The sequence below is a fragment of the Cheilinus undulatus genome, linkage group 17 (genome assembly GCF_018320785.1).
Source record: "Cheilinus undulatus linkage group 17, ASM1832078v1, whole genome shotgun sequence".
Taxonomy (NCBI): Eukaryota; Metazoa; Chordata; class Actinopteri; order Labriformes; family Labridae; genus Cheilinus; species Cheilinus undulatus.
In genome coordinates, this window is record NC_054881.1 from 15,065,320 (window position 1) to 15,089,802 (window position 24,483).

The 24,483-nt window shown below is 39.1% G+C and overlaps 1 protein-coding gene across 4 annotated transcripts in view; it reads left to right on the forward strand.

The window, feature by feature from the left end:
- Nucleotides 1-257: 257 nt before the first annotated feature.
- The window catches only part of ctif (CBP80/20-dependent translation initiation factor), a 91,776-nt gene continuing 67,550 nt past the window's right edge, over nucleotides 258-24,483 (forward strand). For 2 of the 4 annotated variants that reach the window (XM_041811494.1, XM_041811497.1), the window contains exons 1-4: nucleotides 258-402; nucleotides 16,846-17,080; nucleotides 17,365-17,436; nucleotides 24,066-24,188. In XM_041811494.1, the coding sequence (XP_041667428.1) occupies nucleotides 16,904-17,080; nucleotides 17,365-17,436; nucleotides 24,066-24,188 (372 nt within the window). In that variant the 5' untranslated portion in view covers nucleotides 258-402; nucleotides 16,846-16,903. Of the gene's footprint in view, nucleotides 403-16,523; nucleotides 16,682-16,845; nucleotides 17,081-17,364; nucleotides 17,437-24,065; nucleotides 24,189-24,483 lie in introns of those variants that run through there. The other 2 variants (XM_041811496.1, XM_041811495.1) reach the window with 2 other exon arrangements.

The window sequence follows — 24,483 nt, forward strand, 5'->3', positions numbered from 1 at the left end:
ATAAAAAGTTGTTAATATTATATCTATGTAGTTACTAAAAAGCAATCTCCAACTGCGTCCATATGTCCGTCTTTCATGTTGTGAGGCAATTATACAGAGTAAGTGCTCAAACTAGCCCTATATCAATTAGCCAACCTTTTCAAGCTGTACTAACTTTGATAGTGAACCACGTTTCCCAGAATGCTTCACTCCCGAGTGCACGTGTCAACGCGGCCAGCAAACCGGACTGAACGTCACATTCCTGCATTCCCTTTTTCCTCTGCCTGGGACGTCGGAGTTAGCAGTATCTAGGCACCTAATCCTCTTCACGACTTTTCTTGCGGAAAAAAATCGCCTATGACAAGGCGGAATTGATCTCGGGAGGTGAACCCAGGTCCCCCAGGATCCAGAAGCTCACTTCGGGTAAGGATTTATCCCACTTTAAGCCGGGTGTTTGTGTCTGTCGGTTGGAATGCTACAGCTACGGTAACCATAACAGTTTTAGTTAGACGATGTTGTAGCTTTGTCTGACCTGGTTTTGCTCTGCCTTCAACTGTCAGACCTGTTGATACCAGGAAAGCTGGCGGAGAGCAAGTTTAAGTCGTATTTAGACGCCTTTTGTTTACAGTTGTACGTAAGAGCTTGCTAACGGTAGCCCCGGCTGGTTAGCCGCAAAGCTTGCGTCACCATTGTTACCGGTGATACGCGGGCGGACACGCGAGGGTGTGGAAGCTTCTTCCCAGATGTGGCTTTGTTACTTTGACAGGGACGTTACGGTTCATTCATGTGTTTACGGCAAATACCTGCCATGATACACCCCTTGTCCAGCGGAGACATACAGTGCTAGCATCCCAGACAGCATGGGCGTGGTTACACGAGTGCAACAGAAAGAAAAACTACAGCGTGTGTTGTGATTGAATGATAACGGTCAGACGTATGGCCATCTTATCAATCAGCGTGGTTTCAGTACCATGCCATACCAGCAGGGCAGGTATAGTCATTCAAAACGCCCCAGTATGTCAGTATGTCCTAGAAAGGAGCTGAGCTTGCTGCAGATCAGCAGCCTGTCAGCTGTTGACCCTAACAACAAAGAGTGGATCACAGCTGCTGCTGGTCTATGGCAGGGCAGAGAGAAATCAATAACCTACCCTGAACTCGTCTAAACACAAGACCTGTAGTCTCTTGTGAAACTCAAGCAGATATCAGCATTTGTTAAGGTAGTAAGTGTGCATAGTGCCTCTTAAAGTAGCAAAGGATGGCCTAACTTATAGTAAATGTGTGCTAAAATAAAACCACTTCAGTCACTTTGGAGGTAGTGTTGCAGATTTCCAAAATGAAGCAGTTTTCCCATGAGGTGTCCCTAAATATTTTAAGTCAAGTTTGCTCATAACATTCCTGACATTCCTGCAGTTCGCAGACTGATTGGATCAGAGTGACTTTACTGAGGTAAAGGAATCTTTGCGTGCCACCACAAGTCACTAAAAAGAGACCCTCGTGAAAGCACTGGGACAGGATAGCAACTAGGGGGAAAAGCAGAACCAAATATGCCTGATTTATCTCAGATGGTGAGCTTTTTGGTACAGAGCACCCACACGAATCAAAATTCTGCTGTGATGAAAACACAGCTCCTTAAATGAAGGATATCTGTTAACTTTATGCCATCCCTTCCCAAGTTTTCCACACTGCTGTGGCGGCTTAGCTTGAGGCGTATGCTGAATTGCTAATACATCAGTCTGCCTATAGTTGCAAGTCAGGTTTAGCCAGTCTCATCCTGTACCCTTTATCATTGATCTTGGTGTGTCTGTTCTTTAAAGCCTGGCCAGAGTAATGTAGTTATGATTATGTAATTTAGCTATTGTGATCACATAACTGTCAAACCCATTTTAATTTTTTACAAATCTTTTAAACGTAAATTAAATATCACTCTCCCTATGTTTTGATTTTACATGGGCCAAGGCATGCCTTCGCAAAGAAGAATGTTCAGTGTTGCATCATGCATGCAATGACATGTTTGTGTGACAGTGCCAACATGGGCCTACACTTGCAGAAAATTATAGGGTCCTGTTATAGAAGAGTATGTAAGGATATAAGAATGTAAGAGCATACTCAAAACATGTTTATCTTGCCATGAACAATCGCTTCTTGTGGGAGACTGCATCCTTTACTCACGAATAGTAGTTAACACAGTAATGAGAAGTACTTGGCACTATGGTTGTCATGATACTAGAATTCTAGACATCAGCATGATACTCATGAAAATCAAAATATACCTGCAACAAAAGAGAACCCATCATAGGATTGCTTCTTGTTTGTAATTACAAAAAAAATGCAGTTGTTGCCAGTGTTTTTCTGCAATTTATACAGTTTGCTTGCAATATTTGATGGTTTCATTCATCTCCAATGCACTTGCCATTAAAAAAATATATGTAGTTTTGAAGTTGTAGTACTTTTTGACACTGCCAACCATTAAAATAATAATTGAACCTATATTGATTTTTAACATGTCTCATCAAAAAAGTCTTCAAACTTTTGACCTTAATTTGCATGCACTGCATGACTGTTTAGAGGGTATCTACACAATCCCACAGTCAACGCAAGTCGCTGCATTTCAAGCCACTGAGTGGCAGACAGCACATACAGGTGACAGAAATCGCAACAGGGCAGTGCTATTACAGTAGCTATCATAAGCTGAGGTGCAACGGTCTAACAGGTGGTAGAAAGGTGGTACATTGATCTTGTTTTGAGATACACCCTGGATTTTACATGAGTAAATAACCACAGTGAGATCTTTTCACAGAGAGGCTCATGTAAAAAGAAGAAATTGGACTGAAATATGGAGACACCACTTATCATAATTTTCATAATTAACCAAAACTTCATTGTTTCAGTGTCACATCCATCACTGATAGAACTAGGTTGCTGTGTCTTCAGGCTCTCTTTTGTCTACTTGAAATCAAGTCCATGTAAATGTCAGAAAATTCTGTTTATAGCCATGTTTTGAAGTCCACAGTCCACTGTGTCTTTGATTAAATAAACAGTATGGATCTCTGTTGAGTCCCATTATCCCCAAGTAAAGCAGATACAGTCTGTTTTCTTCCTGTTTTCATCATTCCCCATTAAGCATACAGCTCTGGTTCAGAATGTTTTGCCACTCGGCCTGACTGAGCAGGCATGTTGCACGCTAAAAGTGACATCAGTTTACCCCTACAGAAATTCCCAATCTGGGGTCCAGGCACCCCTAAGCGTAGCCCCAAAGATCTTAGATAGGGGGACCCTGTCTGCTCTGCCGTTGTCAACATTAGATATACATATTTTTGAAATCATGTTAATAAATATAATGTACGATTGTGTATAAGGGCCAACCTAAAAGATAGAAAAATGAGATAATCTGTTAATTTTTGAACAAAAAGTCAGAATTTATGAAGAAAAACAAAACAAATTGAAAAGTTGGGAATATATAGTTGCATACAAGTAATCAAACTCAGAATTTCAGGGTTTTAAAGTCTTAAATTGTGACATTAGAAACGACACCCAAAGAAAATTAAATTGTAAATCTACAGCAGTGTAAAGTAAAAATAAATAAATAAATAAATAAAGGAAAAATATAGAAAGAAAAAACCAAAATCCGTGGTTGGATTTTTGATTTTTCAACTTAATTATCCCAAAAATTCTACTTTGGTTCACATACATTTTTGACATTTTATAGTCATTTTTTTTTTGTAAATTAATGACTTTTTAAATTTGAGAATTTCAAGTTTTTTCTTAAAATCTCCTTTTTTTTTAGACTTGCCCTAGTATGAAGTTGTAATAATGGACAGTTGATGCATAGATCTTTTGTCAGGAACAAGTGTATGTAGGCCAGTTGTTTTTGGAATTTTGTAAATTAAAAAAAATCATGAAGATGTTTTATGATGTGGTTAGTGTCACTTTGCTGAAACAAAAAATAAACAAAAAAGACAGAACTGATGTTCTGGTCTTATTTGGGTGCTCCATTGAAATATTGAAGTTTATAGAAGGAAGTCTTCATCATTCATCAGGATGCAACAGTTTGAATAGGAATGCAGTGATTGTGAAAAAAGGCTCCTTTTTCACTGTAATAATGCTGTAATAATTTAGCCAATGCTGGTATCAGTGTTTTTACATTAATAATGTAGGTGACAGACTTCTAGTGTGGCAGGATTTTGTCACAGTGTTGACCATGAAACCAGGTCAGAGTTTGTCAAACAGGTGACTTCCTATGCCTAATAAAAACTCCTACAAACTCCTGTAAACTACTGTTTGAATCAGCGTGAGGTGAACTAGATTCCAGCATTAAATTGATTGGAGATAACATGCAAACACTAACTACTGGTTTGTGTTCATTCAACATTATTTGCAGATGGTTGATATTTGTCAACACAGCTGATATCAGCTTATTTTGATGTTAAATTGATGCATTCGGGCATCCCTAGATTTTAAGATTATGCTGAAGTTTAGGTGATTTGCATCGACAGTTGTTGCAACTCAGTAAGTGTGACAAACACTTGTTTAAAATTTGTGATTACATTATGTATGCTTGATTACAGAACTTCACAATCAAATCCTTGTTGAAGTGTTAAGGGAAAATAAAGTAGCATTTTAATAGTCCTCTTAGAGGAAACTGATCTAGTCTGTCATCTTATCTCTGAAAAGGCTGCGAGTGGTTGATCAATAGGTTCCACTATCATCTTGCCTTTAAGCGATCTTATTGCAACAATTTAATTCTAGAAGTTAACAGTTAGGCAATTAAATACTAAAACTATGGAGGCCTTGTAGCTGTAGTAGAAAAATGAGTTTTATGGTGATTAAATCTGGCCTGGAATAGATTCTCATTTGGGACTTTGAAGCAGACAGTGCAGAGTTTTCAGACAGTGATCTGCAGCTTCATCACATCAGTGCTTCATTTATGTCAGTGAACTCTGCCCCAGTAGGTCAAACAGGGATAGAAAATGAGAGAATGTTCCAAGATAAGCAGAAAATAATACTAATTTATTTAAGCAGCTTGCAATGTTATGATGTATTTGCTGAAGTAAATTTAGGGACAGGGCTGTGACGCACCCTCACTTAAATGCATGCAGCATTTTGTCAAATGTGGAGGAGTGACTAAAACAGCTTCATTCTATGGCGAGAAGGGGAGTAGCCTGCAGAAACTGGAACACCCTGACTCAGCCTGCGTAGCCTCATTTCAGTGGGAACTGCTGCTCATTACGGTGCTTGAAGTGTATGGATGAGTGAGTGGGAAATGAGGAGAGAGAGGACAAGAGTCATCACAGTGGGAAACATACAGGAGCTCTGAAAGAGGAGATGTATCAGGAGGTGGTCATAAGGCCTCAGGTAGAAATGTAGTTCTCTAGCAAACAACATATTCTTCAATGTTCACATAATATAGTACAACTGATGCAGGTTTGGTCTTTCTATTGCCTACCTTTTGTTCCCAGTTGTTTGTTTTGTCATCAGCTCACTATGGCTTTGTTGCACCCTGACCTTTGCGGCCTCTGTTTTCACTTTTGTCAAGCTTTGAGGCCTCCGAACTTTTACCTTCCCTCCACACATGTTGTGAGTGTTCAAACACCCCTAGTTTGTTTGCCAGGGTTTCTGTAATTGTGTGGACAGAAAAGCATTGTTAGGCTATTGTCACAAACAGTTCCAGTGTTTTGCACATGCCCAATCCTCTCCCATTAGGTCACTACAAAGGGGCAAAGGGGCACAATGGGGCTATTGTTTTAATTGTACAATCACATACACATGCTCATACTCTTGGACCCCCCCTCTGAAGCATGAGTAGGCTCTCTTCTACTGGTCTGGGCAGCTAGAGTCATGGCACTAAGCTCATGTGATATGAGTAAACACATTTACTCACAGCAACATGTGAGAAGGAGGCGCTTCAGTTGCCTGCTCCGAAGTCTTTAATTTGTGGATAGTGGTTGACTTTTGCCTGTTACAACTCTCTGTAAGAGCTGTTTTAGTTTACAACTGTTTCTCTCTCCCAGCAGAGGCGGATTGGTGTTCCTCATGGATTTTAGTGACTTCAGGAATGTGAACTTGTTGTGATTGTATGTCATAAAAAAGAGAGGCTTTCATATCCTGTCTATAACCGTGGAGTTCAGTAGTTCACTTTCACTCTTCATATCCCCAAACTTTGTGCAGGACTAAGAGCAAGTTTAGTAAACGCTGGCAAGAAACAACTTTAAGGAAGGGAAACTTTTTAAGTTTCCACTCAGAGAAAAGTGTCAAAGCAGATCTCCCAAACACATGAACATGAAATGTCAACCAAATTTCTCTACTCTTCTTAAGGAGCTTTATCTAGCAGAATGTTTATTTCATTTTTCCTTTTAGCATCAAACTCCTACACTAGTCCCATTATCTCTTATTTCTGACCATGAAAACAGATCAGAGATTTTCCAACAAGTGACTTTTTCTGCCGATAAAAAAACCTCTTCTCAGAATCAGCAGTTAGGTATATGAGCTGACTTGTAGTAAATCAATTCAACACAAATAGGGATGCACAGATGCATCAGTTTAACATTGGTCATTGTATAGAATTAGTACAGAGTTATGTAAAATCAGTGAGTGGGTTTACATGGTAGAAACTCAATGAGATGAAAGAGACAGAAATAGCACAGAAAAAGGTATCCCCTGCCATGAAACCTTGCGAGACCAAAACATCACGAGATATCTCGTCAAGGTGAAAATCATCTCGCAAGATCAATATTGCCCAGACACCAGGAGCAGCAGCTCTCCTGATGGAAAACAATACCTAAATGGAAGTTATGAAAGATCCCAAAGATGCCCTGGACTCTTTATAATTGTTGGTTTGCCAGCTAATGAAGAAACGGAGCTGATCCGTGACTGATTCAGGTCATTGCTCCAACCCCCACCCCCTCCTCCGCATGTGCTAGTCGGGGCCAAGCATGATCTGCAAATGCATAATCTGTTCATCATAAGGGTGTGAAATGATTAAATGTCACTGCTGGAAATCTGTGATATTATAATTATCATATATTATAATTGTAGCAATGAGTTCATAGTGTAGTAAAATAAAGATGTGGTAAAATATTAAAATGAAAGGTTTGATTTGAAGAGCATTAAAATGTACAGTTTGGGTCAGAGTTAGACAGAGACAAACTTTATATAAGTATTGATAGCGTATTCAGTACGAGAGGAGTTTAAACATTTTTGCATATATCTAAATGCTTCGCAGTTATGACTTTCAGCCGTAAAGGACATGTTATCTACTCATATTTTTTTTTTTTCCAAATTAAATAAAGTGTAAAATCTCGTCTCGCCTTGTGTCTCATGGGATATTTGCAAATTCACTCCAGCTGATCTAGATAAGAGTACCAGTTTTTTATATGTAGTCCAGACATTAAACTTCAGTCCTTAACGCACTCCTTAAAGTTTGGCTCACCAGACACTACATGATTGTAAGCCCAATTTGGACCAGATTGGCCTCCACTCACAAATATAAACACAACTGTATCTTCATTCCAGCCAGCATTTCATCCATATTCCTTTTCTTGTTTTATGATTATTGCTGCAACTGTAACACCAGCCACAACAAATCCATGTTTGTTTCTCTTCTGAAGTCACATGATCACCCCAGGGTCGTTTGCATGTCGGCAGGTGTGTTGTCTGGCGGTCTGGCTGAGCCGTCTAGTGTGTGCGCTCAGAGGATTGTAAGATGAAAAATCGTTTGAATTTGTCTTTATGTCTGTGGTTCCCCACGTTTCTAAAATCTTTTAAGATTTGAAAATTGTCTAGCGTGTGCCAAGTCTCTGGATGAACAAAGAAACAAACTGTAGATGGTTACCCTTTTAAAGCCAGTATCTACCAATACCAGGATCATCAGTTTGATGATGTTTTAACATAAAAGATGACAAAAGATGGCAGGAGGATGACAAAAATAGAACATGCTGCAAACTAAAATCAAACTTTGAAAATATTCCTTATGAACTATAATGGAATTTTTGAGTTTTCATTTAACATATGTGCTTGGAATCAGTGAGTACCCGTTTCAGTCAAGCAAAGGTTGCTAAATTAATGATGTAAACCGAACCACTTTAGATCTGGATGTTACTAATATTTGTCAGCAGCATCTTGTAAGTGCACTATCTTCATAATGTTGCTGAAATTATTATTATTTCTCACAAGATTGTCACATTGTTGTCACTAGTAAGTAGATAGTGAAGAAACCCATAAAGAAAGCTACATTTGTTCCAAGATCATACAGTATATATGCAGGTATGCTGCTTTGTTTTCCCGCCTTCATAAATAGATTACTCCACATTATATTTAAAGCCATGTGTGAGTTTGCTAAGCCCACCAGTCATTCGTAGACCAGATTAGCTGTATTAGCAGCTCACACTGCATGGGGTGAGAACACTGACTTGGCCTCCAGCTGGGGGTACTGGGTGTCATGTTCTCTCTGTTTGGGTTGTCTGGATTATGCTTCTTCACTTGTTGGTTGTGTTACCGCATCAAAGGTTGTGAATGACTGTTTAACTTTGCCTGTGATACATGATGTGTTTCTGTACTATGCATACAGTCAGTATATTGAGTCTCTTAAGAGAATACTGCAGCATTATTGTGTGCTTTAACCTCAGGGGACAACTATTCACATCCTAAGATGTTTTATGTTTCAGTTTGATAGAGAAGGGACTTTTTTATTTGTCATTAATCTTGTGCATAGAGTAGTAATGTGATTTTATTTTTCACAAAAACAACATTGACCCTCACATGCCACAGATAATTGGACACCATACATGAATAGCAATAAAAATACTATTTAAATTAATGGATTTTTTTCCTACATTTTTGATTTCTTTTTTTTTTAAATAAACACAAAACCTGATCATATATATTAAAATTAGATATTTTTTAAGGAATTTAACCATTTGGATGCCAGTTTAATCACATAAAACTCCAGTGTTGTCATCTAGAAAAAAAAAAAACAAAAAAAAAGAACATTTTTATAATCTACATGCAAATTGGATTCCCTTAAAAGAGGCCATCACAGCCTTGGATGTGTCAATGATGAACAGCAACTTTTTTATGCATGATTTTTTTTATACTGTAAGATTTAAAATGAAAAGTTACACTTATGTTGGAGACAAATAAAAAAAAAGACATCCAAGATAAACGGCAAAAAAAAAAAAAAAATTTCCCCACTTTTTTGCATTAATTTCTTTAATCAACATGAGACTTGATCATAGATGTCAAATTTTGATACATTTCTAAGATTTTAAGCCCTTATAAATACCAGTTTAAATGCATAAAACTCCAGAGTTTTCCATGTAAAAAACAAACACAAAAAATGAAATAATTTTCAGAATCTACATGCAAATTAGATTTCCTTGAAAGAAATCATCACAACCTCGAATTTGTCTTTGATGAGCAGCATCTTTGATTTGTATGCATTATTATTTTTCAGACTGTAAGATTTAAAAAAGTTACATTGAGCATGTTGGGGACAACAGTGGACAGCAAACATAAACGGCAGAAAATAAAATAAGATCACGTTTTTCCCACTTTTTTAAATCATTTTTTAAATCAACGTAAGACTTGATCATAAATATCAAATTTTGATTAATATTTAGTATTTTGACCCTTCAACAGGCCAGTTGAGCTGCATAAAACTCCCATGTTTTTCACATAGAAAAGAAAATCAGAAAATGAAGTTATTTTCATTAACTTAGTTCAAATTGTATTTCTTTGAAAGGGGTTAGGATTTATGTGTCAATGATGAGCTGCAACTTTGACTTTTTGTTTTTACATTATTTTTTTCACACTGTAAAAATTTAATCACAAATTTTTTATTCATTGTGAATTAAATTATTTAAAAAAATAGAATAAAGAGAGGAAAGAGTTGCCCTTAGAGAAAAAAGGTCAGTAATAGCATACTGAACACTGCTATGCCTTTGGCAGACTTTGTGACAAGTATTTAAAACACATACCAACTTCTGTTTAACATTCACTCAGCTTATCTCAATTTAAAGGGAAGATAATGGCATTATTTGAAAGCTGCCTTTGGCTGCATGTGTGGGGCTGTGCGGGCAATCTATGCATATATGTTCAGTGATAATACTTGTCTTTTTTTTGCCAGTTCTCTGTCTACTGTCTCCACTATTTGTTGATTTATCCTACCATGACGTACAGACCGTATGGATTGGCGCTCATCTCCTCCTCTCAGACAAAGAAACAGTGTGTCGTCCAGTGCCATGCTGTGCCTGTCTGGCCTGTTTAATATGTGCTGCCTGGATGTGCTTGGCTCTGCCAGAGTCTTCAGCTTGGTTTTACCGTCACACGTGCTGCTCTGCACTTTAGTGTCAGATACTGCTCTGTATTTTCTTTGACCTTCAAAGGCTTCTTTAAAGTGTGTTCAGTTTTGGTGGTTAATTCAAAATTTACTTCAGGCTTTGAAGGGATACAAGTGTTATGTACTGATATGGTAGCTCTACTCTACAGCTGCGCAGTGGAGCTAAAAATGTGCAGGCAGTTCTTTGTTGGAACAGCTGGGTGTGCTGAGGGAGGAACAGAAAAGGGTGGAGACAGGAAGAAGGATGGGGGAGGAGTCAGGGTTTGTGGGATGTAAGACTGAAAGGTGGAGTTTGTAAGGGGAGGACGGTAGGGTGGATGGACAACAAAACAATGTTTTGTCCCGCTTAAAAACCAAATAATATCCACAGTGTGATATCCTCAGTCATGACTGTCTGACAGATCTCTTCTTCAGACATAGTTAGATTAATGCTCTGGTGCTTTTTTACTTAACTTCCACTATCTTTGTAAAGCATGCCTTTATTATTGCATTTCTTTAGAGAAAGCCAAAGCCTGAGCCAAATTAGATCCATACGTCTTATTTTTCAATGTTTTTGCTTGATAACAAGCTCTTTTGGTCATTTTCTTCAGATCTAAACCTACTTAACTCCTTTTCTGAGGAAAACAAAGCTGGTTTTCTTATTCTAATGTTTTAATTTCTCAACATCACTTAAAAACAACCAAAATGTAGGCTGCACCTATCAAGGGAAATGGAATAAAGTATAATGCATGTGTGCATATCAGTCTAGGGTTTCTGTAATGATGTGCTTGCCCAGTCTTTTTTCAGTCACATTTTATTCAAAATAAGATCCAAACTTAAATGTTCATTGTTGAAAAATTAGATCGGTTGAGTAATTTCAGAAATTTGGGTCACAATTGCTCATTGTAGAGGTGGTGGTGGGTCCCGATGCCCAACCAGTTAAGACCAACTGCTCTACAGCACCGCTCAGGGCTGGATGTGATGGCACACACTGACCCACTGTGTAGTGAGCCTAGCTGTTGAAGATCACTGATAATTAGCCTGGTGTCTCGGCATGAACATTGGTGCTGTTTCAGTATTCTACCGTCTGGTGTTTGAAGAGACCCCAAATAAGCCAGTGTCTTTGTTTTTGTCTTGCAGGTAGCCATTTGACTTTTTTATCCATCCAGTTTGTTTTGATCTGAAGTGTGCGCTGCATCATGCAGTTTGATGTCTGCTGTCACCTCTTGGCTTTTTGTTAACTTCACCCCAGGAGATGCGTATTTTAAACTGCCACTGCAACATTTGTGGCCATATGTGACATCTGAATCGATTCACTAATCAGCCCACTGTCGTTCAGTCTTTACATGCTCTCCCTCAGTGCCATCATACAGAAACACAACACCTTCTACCATTCCTATACCAATAACATACAGCAATATGTTTCACTTACAAGATAACTTTAGTCCTATAGATGAACTGGTCAGATGCATTGAAGGAATGAGCTGCTAGATGTCACAAAATTTTCTATAACAAAGATAAAACTAAAATTCTGACTAGAGGCCTACAGAGAAAAATACTTCCCCACACTTGCAGTAGTATTCTCAGTAGTGGTTAACAGGCTTCAGTGTGTACATTTGCAACATTTCCTCCTTACTCAACTACATGAATAGTGGGACTTACTCATCTTTTTGTTGAAGTATGAAGAGAAAGGCTAAAGATCAATCCTGCCAATACTACTATGCTGAAGAAACTGAATGCTCCCTTGTTATTACATCAGTATCATGTAATGTGAGAACCCTTATCGTTGCCTTTTCCTTAAGTGTGTCTAGTGGCAAGATGAGACTTGTGTTTGGTGAGATGCTATGCGATGCTATTTCTACTCCTGACCTTGCAGAGTCTCTGCTAGTCAAGGATCAGTGGGACCACTGGCTAGGTTCCCTTTTTTGTATGATTTTTTATTCTCAAGTATGCTTATTGCAGTCAGCAGCCTTTTCTTGACTGACTCAGATAAAAATCCTTGCTTCAGTCTCAACCACAACATCAGCCTCTTTTTGGCAGCCTACTGGGATGAATTTAGGGTTTGTGTCTTTGACTAATTGTGGTATCCTGGAGTATTATCCATTTGGGGGTAGATATGGGAGATCAACCCAAGCTAAATCCAAAAACCTAAGGAAAAAATGTATGAACTACAGCCTAATTGAAAGACCACAGCAGATTTGAAGTTGTATGTTGTTAAATACAGCAGGGTTGAAAGAACTTTGAGTAAAGATAAAGGTTTTGATTTTGATGGCCTGCCTTTAGATTTGTTGGGTCTGCAGATGATTCTCAGAGAAATTCATGCATAGAGGCAGAGAAATACATACAAACATAGTCACTAAGATAAAAAGTAAGAGATTTAGTTGGGGCCATATTAATGGACAGATCAATAGCTACTGGCAGCAGTTTCCCCTCAGGCAGTAATTCTATACATGTCAAGGACAGTGGAGGACAACTGGCTGAGCTGCAACCACCTCCAGTGTGCATCAAAGTGCTGAAAACATCCAGGCTACTATCGAATGATTTTCCATTCATGAACTGTGCCGCGATAAAAGGGGCTTTGTAGTCACAACAAAATCCAGCTGAAAAGGCCACAGAGTTTGATCAGCGCCCTTACAACCTGACATGGCTATCTGTGGGGACAAAATATAAAGAACTGAATTCAAATAAGTTCAGCGCTGACTATGGCCAAGATAGCCTTACACATGAATTGAAAAATCCCAATATTTTAACTTTTTATCAGGGCATGTTGCTCTGCTGTTAGATTTTATTATTTGGATGAAATGTTAATCTCTATAAACATTTGATAACATTTAATGCATAAAATTTTGTTTTGTAAATCTGCCTTGCACAGTGCTTATGCAATTCTATCGATAAAATAGATTGTATAAATATATCAGCAGGCCATTTCAACTTAAATGTTGCACTTGTAAGCAAATCACATTATATTTTTCTATTAATCAAGTGCATCATGTTTACTCTGATAGTGTCAGGGAGGAGTCATGCCTTTTTTAACTGACAGTTTAATCTGATGCCACGGAGCCACCATAGTGACATGAAACATTAAGTTAGAAGCCCTGTTGTAAGCTGTTTAGCGATTCGGTCTTTTTAAAAGCACAGAAATGAGACACTAAGCAACATCCTACTAGCAGGCAGCAAGCTAGCTCAAACGCTAACACTGTAGCACCGTTAGCACACTGGATCGCCATCAGCGTCTGCGCTGCAGGTAAAGTAGGTAGCGCTGTATAATTTAGTAATAATGTGTGACTGCAACCATAATGAACAATATTGCAATTTGTGATTACGATGTCCATTAATAGTATGAGCCTACTTGCTTGTTTAACAAGGAAAATGAAGAGAATAATGATAGTTTTAAAGTGTGTATTTCTCAACACAAGCATACAAATGTTAAGTCGCATTAAAAAAAGAGTTTACAGTACTACTTTCAAAATAACTTAATAACTTGGCCTGGCAGTTAAGTCGTACCCCATGTATGCGGGCGGCCCAGGTTCAAGTCTAGCCTGTGTCTACTTTGCCCGATGTAACTTTTCTGCAGACATTTTTAAAAAACGTATACGTAGAAATGCACGGTTTTTCTGTATGATACTAGTATCGGCAGATTTAGCTTAAAAAGTGAATAAAAGGTAAGCAGATATTAAATTTCTGAAGCAAAAAAAAATTTAAAGCTGATAATTTGGCAATAAAAATCTGCTTATATCAGTGGTGAATTTTGGCAGTATGAACAAATAGTTTAGTAGAGATAAGGGCTGAATAAAGATAAAGTCTTTTTCTTAATTCATAATCATTCCTTACACCTTAATGTGAGTTTTGAGGCCTGAAAATTGTTAGTTTGTTCATCCTTAGGGCAGAACGGCACAGGGGTTAGCATTGCTGCCTCTCAGCTTCCAGCTCTCCTGTAAACTCTGGTCAGTGCCTTTCAGTGCGGCGTTTGCATGTTCTCTCTGTGCATGCATGGGTTCTCTACAGGTACTCCAACTCCCTCCCACCACCAAAGACATGCTTGTTAGGCTAATTGGTGACTCTGAATTGGCTGTAAGTGTGATTGTGAGCGTGCCAGGTTGTTCGTTGGGCTATGTCAGCCCTGTGATTGACTGGTGACCAGTCCCGGGTGTAACCCCGGTGACCCCTAATGAGATAAGCAGTGTAGAAAATGGATGGATGGAAGGATGGATGTTCATCCTAGAAGATCAGCTACAGTTTTTTGTTAATATCATCATATCAGATATCGGCAAACTCTAATATCGTGCATCCCTTTTTTTGTTTTATAGCCTTTCAAAACAAGACTTACATTTCCCGTTCACATCTGCTTGCAGCACCCTGCACCCAGCTGTCTGCAGCTTGACGAGCTGTATCGCAGGCAGTGGCATCGGCTGGCTTTGTTTGAGCTGCGACTGCCCACTTCAGACAGCTACAGCCATCGCCGGGGATGTTCTAAAGCTGTCTTGCTGTATCAGATCATTGGTCTGAACTGGGCTCAAGATTACAACATGACGAGAATATACACTTTTAAATTAATATTTCTGTGTTTCTGCAGTTTGTAGGTGATCCAAACTTGTGTCAAAGTAAGAAGATGGAGAAGAAAATGCCTTAATGGGTTGTATCAAGTAGGATCACTTGATTCTTTCTGCTGAGTGTCATGTGGCTGTAAAAACTGAGGTTAAAGGAGGATGCTTCTCTAGTGTAAGTCAAGCTGAGGGAAGTTGGAGTCTGTGATGCAGAATCTGGGAGAATCTGTGCGGAAAAGAGAGGAACAACTCTTTTTAGTATCCTCTGTGTATTTGTGTGTAGGTGACCTCCCTCACCACTAAAGATAGCTTGTATTGTGTTATGAATTATAAATAAAAGTGCTCACTGGCAAATTCATATCGGACATGTGCAGATGGGTTTGTTGCTGGGGGACTGCTTTGTTGCATTGGACTGTAAATAAATAGGACTTTGCACAATAAGAGTGCACTATCTACTTAATATATATATGGTTTAATGTTGGCCATGTGTAGCCTTAAAAGTAAAGTTTTTTTAATGGTTGGCTGAGGAATGGTTTAAAGTGGTAATTTGATTTGGCTTATGTGCATTCTCATGACATTAAGAGGAATGAATCTGGTATGTTGAAGTTTATGGAACAGATCATTTGATTGTGATGCAGCACAGGAGCAGTGATTTTTTGCAGATAATCATGCCTATAATGATGTGTAAGTTTGTGCAGAAACAGGTTCAGTATTATGCTTTTATATTTGCAATGTGCATCCCATGTGCTGGTTGTTATTAAAAAGATACTGCAGCCCATCCTAGAGCTAATGCCTCTGTAGCCGACTCATATTAATCAGGCTAATCAGGGCCTCGGCATCGATGTATTGATGGATTATAATACTGACACTACAGTAGGTCAAATTAGGACATGTTGACCCTGCTGCATAGTATTCAGAGATTAAGGCATTAGTTCTATTTGTACGTAAAGAAAAGCAGCAGGGTTGCGATTAATAGGGAGATTCAGTAGTGCTTAATTTACCTGATTCAGGATCCAGCTTCTTGCTCAGCAGGGAAGCTGCTGGCCTGTCGCTGACCCCGAGGTCAGATTCTAGTGGAGTATTTCCCTCTTCTTGACTCAGTAGTTGTAAATCTGCCTTTGTTATTGGTCTAAAAATTGGAAGGAAGATTACAGTACAGTTTTTGTTCTGTTGAAGTAGATGTTGTGAACTTCCTTTTTCTTGACTTTTTATTTGGCCTGTTGTTTAATTATTACATAATGTGTCAGTTGGAGACATTAGAATTGATGTAAAAAATAGACTCTTCCAGCACTCATGATCAGGGCATTAGTAATCCCCGTGGCCCAACCCAAAACAAAAGCTTTAGACTTGTGTGAGGCCGACTTGTTGGCTGCAAATGCACCGGGCTCCCCCAGGCGAGTCCCCAGGGCTCAGCAGATACCATTCTGCGTGCTCCAGGTCCATAAATCCTCTTTGCATGGCCGGTGATCAAGCCATGATGTAAAGGAGCTTAGTAGCAATAGACAGGCAGGCAGGAGGGAAGCTGCTTCCCTGTTGGTCAGGGGTCAGGTGATCACAAGCACCGTCAGAGGGACAGCAGGGAAGAGGTGGAAAAACAAGGAGGGAAATGGACACGCAGAAGTGTAAGAATGGCGACTCTAGAGGAGGTTTGGGGAGAGGAGTTAGCAGAGATGAGTCAGAGATTCATCAGAAGATTGATTGGATGTAATTGGGTGAAAACACAAGTTGGGCCTGTTGTAGCTCCACACCAGGACGGCCTAGCTGGAAGCAAGCAGTGCATATGAATGTTTGTTGACATCAGTGAAGTCATGGGCCGTATTTGAGCATTAAAAAGTTAAGGACAAAGGTAAGTGTGATGCCTGTTATTGTTGCAGCACTAAAAGGATGCATCAAGGATTATTTTTAGTTTTTAATCTCAGGAAGTGAAAGCTCTAACGTGGAAGCTCACCCTCATGCTGAATCACTATCTTACCTTTCTCTTTATCTCTTTTTTTCCCCTCCTCTCCACAGGTCTCTTTCCTCCCTCCCTCCCCCTCCTCCCCTTCCACCCGTCACAGCGCCGGTTGCCATGGAGAACTCCTCAGTGGCGTCTGCATCCTCTGAGGCTGGGAGCACACGCTCGCAGGAGATAGAGGAGCTGGAGCGCTTCATTGACAGCTACGTGCTGGAGTACCAGGTGCAGGGGCTTCTGGGAGACAAGGCGGACGGAGAGTTGGAGTTGGACAACAGTGGCAAGGTGCCACAGGTTGGAGTCTCATTACTTAAATGGATGACATGCACTGATTAGTCCCATTTCTGTTAAAAGCCCTGGCTATATTTAGTAGAGTTCCTAGATTTTATCTTCCAAATAAAGCTGACAGGCTAAGGCCTTCATTGAAATAGCTGACTGTCTTGTTGTAATGGATATGTGAACCTGTAAAAAAAGAAAACTTGATGTGTTTGGTACTTTACTTTACCTCTGTTTGTTTATATTAAAAAAACGTACTTTCATAAATAATTGTAACATTTTCCCTTCTTGTTTTTTTTCAGTGGACCGATGACTGTAACAACAAGAAAGATGGCAGCTGGACGTCGTCACGGGGTAGAGGCTCATTCAAGCCAGTAAGTGTTTGCATTCTGCTTATTACGCAGCATTCAGCTTAATGATTCTTCAATAGGTCCAAATATAAGACAGGATTTTGTTCCTTGACATGCATCTGAAATGGGTCGATCATCTTATGTTAGGGTCATAGTAAATGTGCTGCTCATGTCTAAGGCCAGTCTAATGTCAGGGGCAGACATGCTGATTGTCTTGAACAAAGTGGCACAAAAATTGATCAATTGAGCCAACAACTGAGGTGGAGCTATGTTGCTAATTTGAAGATTATGGTTGTCAGTTCAGCAGAGTCATTGAATTTTAGTCAAAGAGCCAAGAAAAAAAGGTGTTACTGTGCATAAATTAGCAACATTGCATGCCCTAAAATACCATCTTAAAAATGTTAAGAGTCACAGACCACAGTAAGAGAAAATCCTACAGTTGTCCTTAAAGCTGCTGCTTCCAAGAGAATGGCAAGAAAGTGTGTAAGAATACCAGACATTGGAATGAAGGTATGCAGCACCTGTGCTCAGGCTTAAGGCTTTTCAGTACAGTTTGATATCCTTTAGGAAAAGGCATGGCAACCCACTGGATCAGATCAGAAATGCTGCCCAAGCACTAATACGTGTTTTGACATGCTTTATTTTAATGGCACCAATCCATAACCAAAGTTATTGACACTTAACAAAGGGTGCAGGTCTAGACCATACGCTGTTACATTTTTGTTAAGAACGATCCAACATGAATTCCCCTATAGCGCAACACTAAACAACTTTTAGCAAAGTTTCAGTTGCAGGGGAAAACCTCCCTGTATCAGGCAGAAACCTCAAGCAGAACAAGAAAATGGAGAAGAAGAGAGAGGCAGATACAGGAAGAGAGAAAATGGAGATGTAGAAAAAGAAGAGGGAGATGCAGAAAGAGAGAAGAGAGAGATAGGGGCCTGTGTCCACAGCTGGCTTTTTTAGCACTAGCAGTACTTATAACCTTATTTCAGAACACTTCTCACCAGCGTTCCTTGTTGCAGCATTACAAAAAATGACTCCTCCTTTCCTCTGTAGAATCTGTATTATTGTTTCAAAATAGCTGTGTGCTTCATATGTCTGTATTTCAAGGAAATATCACACTGAAAACATGAAGGAAATGTAAAGGAATCCTGTCCTGACATGGGCAGCAGCTGTAGACCTAAAAATTTTAAAGTTGAAGAAAGACGAAAAAGACGAGTAAGATCGGTTTCACTTCCACCATTGTTGATTTTGATTGGCAGGTGAAGGAGAAGTGACATTTACGAGCAAAGCGCTGTTCCCAAAAGTTTTCAACTGGGAGGACATTTAAGTAACAGCTGATGTGGAGGGCGTTTTTCTGCTGGACTGTATTAGTTTTACATTGAAAACATTGGGGTTAGGGGGTATAATTTGACCAATACAGTACTTAAAGAATGGACTTTTTGTTCACTCTCTAGTTGTACATTGCACAGTTTTGATTCTACCCAAGAGCTGTAGAGGAAAAAGAAAAGCTTTGGAATGCTGTTCCCCAAGGTCCACAAACGCTAGATGATTTACACACTAGATGATTTTTAAATCTGAAACGAAGACTTGGGAGACCACAGACATTTTATAGAACTACTTTTTCATCTTTAATCCTCTGAACACACACACTAGACAACTCAGCCAGCCTGTGTCAGATCACTTGAGATCACACGGCTGCTGACCTGCCAGCAACCTTGCATGACCGTGTGAATTAATAAAAAACCAACAAACACGGATGTCTGTCGATATCCTCTTGCTGTCTCTCCACAACAGGCTGCCCTGTCACTTTTAGCATATGATCAAGGTAATACATATACAGCGCTGACCAAACATAATCTTATCTGGGCACCACACATTAGTTAATGAATCCCAAAGAAACTTTTTCATCAAATATCTCCTATAAATGCATCCTCTCCTGTTAAACGGCAACTCCTGCCATCGTTTAGTTTGTGAATGTATGAAGAGAGTCAGTCAAGTTCCTGCACTGATTCTCATCGGGAATTGATAAACATCATACTTCCTTGTGCAAACCAGCTGTTTTAAATCAACTCGCAGGTGAAAACAAATAATGACAACACACGTTTAAAGGTGTTTCAATAAAAAAGGTTACTGATGGTACACTAAAGCAGAAACACGGGAAAAAGAAAGCAGAACAGGTGAGAAACAGGTGAGCTGCTGTGTGTGTAGTCCATGAAGAAAGGAGGGGCGGTACGGGGGCGGCAAGACAAGTTTATGTTTGTTTAATTTTGTGGAAAACACCAATAAAACAGATAGCATTAATTAAGCATATATGATTAAAATAATCAACCTCGTGGTTGAATGTTTTTTTTTTAATAATAAAACTTAAAATATTTTTATTATTACAACAAATATGATCATTTAAAGGAATGATCATTTTTGTAACTTTCTTTCTAAAACACAACAGTCTGTGGTAGTTTTTGGTGTATTATCCTTGTTGATGCTTAATTGTAACTCATGTCATTGTCAGTAACTGATGTCAATGACAGTTTTTAAGGAAAGAGAATCTGTTTAATCTTAAATCTTTATCAGGAGTTCAGACCAGGAAAATTCATTTGAAAATGGTCAGTCAAACTGGAGTCAGCACCGCTCTGGTTTAATTACTACAACGGCACAAAACTGTTTAAAGAGAATGGACTTTTTTAGATTAAGCCACATAATTTTGTTCTGGAAGTACACGAGATTGATGGATTAACCTTTAAAATATGCAAAATTTCAGTTATTTGTTTCAAATGTATATTTATATTTACAGCACAAACCGAGGCAGGGGGGTGGATAACTATTCATTAACCGTGATCAGGGAAAAGAGTTCAGTTAATGATGATTTAGATTTTTGCCATAACCACCCAGCCCTAGTACTCCGTCAGAGGCACTACGACCTAGATTAGTAAATATCAAACGTGCTTGACATTTACCATTAGGGGTCTTCAAGGCTCTGACCCGATTTGGAGGAGTAAAACAATCGAGCTGACACCACACACTTGAGGATTCTTCAGACAAATAATTGTATGCGACGAGTACCACTCTGGACACACCCCCAAGATCGTCGGGGGGGGGGGGTGGCAAGTCTTGGCTCAAATCAGGCTTAAAATTCTTTAGTGTGTGACCGGCCTAAGAGGGCTTCATGGTCTTTATACCTCCGCCAAGGAGGTTATGTGATCGGCAAGGTTTGTTAGTTTTTCAGTTTGTTTGTTAGAAACATAACTCAAAAAGTTATGGACGGATTTGGTGAAATTTTCAGGAATTGTCAGAAATGGTATAATGAAGAACTGATTAGATTTTGGGACTGATCTGGATCACCGTCTGGATCCAGGAATTTTTTAAAGGATTCGTCACTATTGGGAGATAGGGCTAATGGCGGAGGTCTGCGCTCTTCGAGTGCTTTTCTAGTTAAAGATTGGTGTTTGGATAATATCAGAAAAACTAACGTCATTGTTGGGGGTAAATAAGTCAAACATCCTGATGTTTAAGTCTAGTCTTTGACCTTTATATAAAAAAAAATCTTCATGTTTGTCTTAACTGGTAATGGTTGCTGAAATAATTGCCCTGTTAGCAAACATTTTTGACATAAGCAACATTTTATCGCATGAAAAAGCAGCATATAGAAAAGGTTTGTTGTATAAGACTTTGATGTATGCTTCACTTTTCTCTACATGCCTCTCTGTTATTCACTGTTGCATCTTACCTTTGTGGAAGTTTCCATTTAATCCTCCTCTTTTTTTTCCCTGAAGATGTAAAAAAGCTGGCATCGATAAATCTGGTAAAGACAAACTAAGGCAAAAAAATCAAAATTAAGTTAAACTTCCATTTATATGGCAAAAACAATAAAAATGGCCAAACCCCTCAGTGCTCATAGTAACCCTAAACCTAAAGCAGCTTCTTGTGACCATGAGCTTTGAAGCAGAAGGTTTGTTGGTTTTGATTTATCTTGCAGTAGTTGCTCATTAATGCTTGTTAGTAGGAACTTAAGGATCAGGTTTATAGTCTCATTCTGTAGTCCTGTCTTCTCTCTGCTCATCTAGACATCTGATCTCCAGAGCATCACACAACTTAAGCATAGTGTCCTGCTCTGAGTTCTGTATGTTTGCATTAATCTCTCCTTCTATCAGCTGTTCAGGTGTATGATTCGAAGTGACTGTAACAAGCCCCTGAAGCTAGTCAAAGCTTGTCTGCTTGCTTGTGGCTGTTGCAGACAAAGTGTGTTCTTAATGAGAAACATGGGATAAAGTGTGGCTGGAATCGGTAATTGAATAATCCTAAATGCATAAATAAGTCAGTTAGGTTGCCAGACACCTATGTGTCTATGTGTGTGCAGTGCTCTGCTGTGTTCTGACTTTTCAGTCTGTATGAGTGTTAATGCTCCCTTGTGTGATTCATCAGGAAGTGAGTGGTGAGGGAGAAACAGCAGGGGTGAGAGGCTCATACAGAGCACAGTAATCAAACATATATGAGATATAAAAAGAGAGACTGGAGTTAAAACGCCTGTATTAATATAGATAAATTGCATTTTAGTGAAGCTATGTAAGGAAGTTTAATTTGGTAATGGCAATTTCTGATATTTTCAGCTCAGATGTGTCCATTCCCATTTTGACAGTTTCTGACTTACTTTATTTGAAGAGGTGTAAATGATATAAAAAATTGTAACTTGTTTAAGTGTATAATACATTTTTTGTTCATAACTCACAACGCTCGGTGTCATTTAGCAGGTATTTTTGTCCAAAGTGACGTTTATCTGAGAATAAGTACAACAGAAGCAAGGTCTAGACTGGAGGAAGTGACATGAAGTGACTGGACACATTGGCTCTGCCATGCAGTGCTAGAGGGAATGCTCATGGTGAAGAGGCATTGTTTGGTCATGTTTTTTTTTTTCTCTAATATTATTAACACCAGCAACAAAACACATGGCATCCAAATGAAACCTCTTGTCATTACCAGCAACATTGTGTTCACCAACATACACTGTAAGGGCAAATTATTAGGCCATGATCACTAAACACACAGGGACTGTTACGGCATTTTATTCATACATCTACTTTAACATTTCATCTAAGATAGCCCCCACTCTTCTTGGGAGGCTTTTTTCACAAGCTTTTGGAGTGTTTCTGTGGGAATTTGTGCCTGTTCATTCTTGATAGCATTTATGAGGCTAGGCACTGATGTTGCATAAGAATGCCTGGCTCGCAACCTCCATACCAGTTCATCCCTAAGGTGTTTGACGGGGTTGAGGTCAGGGCTCTCTGCAGGCCAGTCAAGTTCTCCAGCATCAAACTCATCAAAGTGTTGCCACAAAGTTGGAAGCATAGCATTGTCCAGAATGTCTTGCTATGCTGAAGCATTAAGATTGTCCTTCATTGGAGATAAGGGGCCTAGCCCAAACCGTGAAAAACATCCCTATACCATTATCCCTCCTCCACCAAATTTCACAGTTACTTACATCAATGCCAGGGACAGTTCAGAACCCTTCAGCTATGGAACCAGCTAAGGGTTGGCAGCTTTTATGCACCATGCACCTTAGAAATTGTTGACCCCACTCTGCAATTTTATGTGGTCTTCTGCTTCATGGCTGAATTGCTGCCACTTTCTTATACTATCACTTACAATTGACTGGAATGCCTCTATGAACCAGTATGTTTTTTGCAAATAAATCAAATCAATTCAAGACAGCAAGTTCTGAACCAAAGTGATGTGTTTGTGTGCACGCCAGTTCTAAGAGCCTAGCACTATGAATGACAGGAGCCAGCTCCTGTTTGAGAGCTGGTTTCCTTTTTACCTCCGCCAAGGAGGTTATGTGATCGGCAGGGTTTGTTAGTTTGTTTGTTAGCAACATAACTCAAAAAGTTATGGATGGATTTTGATGAAATTTTCAGGAAATGTCACAAATGACATAAGGAAGAACTGATTAATTTTTGAGACTGATCTGGATCACCATCTGGATCAAGGAATTTGTTTAAAGGATTCTTTACTATTGGGAGATAGGGCTAATGACAGAGGTCTGCACTCTCCAAGTGCTTTTCTAGTTTCTCATTTTGGTTGTTGTTTAGTAGACATGAGAAGTCTACATGGTAGTAAATGAAGAGCTTTTAGGAGCTGAGAGACTGGCTGCTATTACTGAGCCATACACATGGCATTCAGCTTGTGTCTATGTAAATGGGAGATTGGGACAGAATGAGTAATATCTGAGCGTGGCTGAAAATCATCCTATTCTGTTCAGTAGTCAACAAATAGGTGTAACTCAACAGGTGCCAAAGAGAAAGTGATTATCTCTGCTCAACAGAAGATGGACATTGTGAATTTGTGTAAACCAAGTGTGTTGGACTAAGGCGATAGAATGTTACTTGCTGTTACACTTCAGTCATGCACATTAGATAAATGTAGAGTTGGGATGAAGGATGAGCAACTGGCTGATTTAATTCATTAATTCATAAGGAACTTGTAACCAGTCCTTGAATAATTAGATACAAAGCAAACAAGGGTACATGAGCTGTCTGTTTAAAGAGCTACAGATATGATGCAATATTTTTTTTCTGCTAATATTATGAACTTCCCTTACTCATACTTTGCCCAAAAAGAAACTAATTCTTTCATCTTCACCTCCTCTCTCATCTCTGCAGGACGAATGGGATCACAGCAGTAATGGCAGTACAGGCTCTAGACCTAGTTCAGGGTCCAGACCTGGATCTGGCTCTCGCTCTGGCAGCAGAGGAAGAAATAACCAGTACAAAGGGCCTGCCAAGGTATAGATTAACACAATTTGTCTTTGTCTAATGCCTTTACACCTGTAAAGGAAATGACAGAAACCATACTGTGGAGACTGTAATAGAGTACCAGGGTCATGTGATTAATCTGGTTTATTTGGAACTTTGTACTTAAGGACTGGTGCTAATTGTGACAGCTATTTTTAATTTAAATCGTAGTCTTAAAGAGGAAATGTTCTTTAGTTCTAGCCACATTTTAGTCATTTCTGTCCTGTATATTTTTAAAACTAAACCAGTTTTAATTCCATGATAAGTAATTATGTTTTAGTTAAAA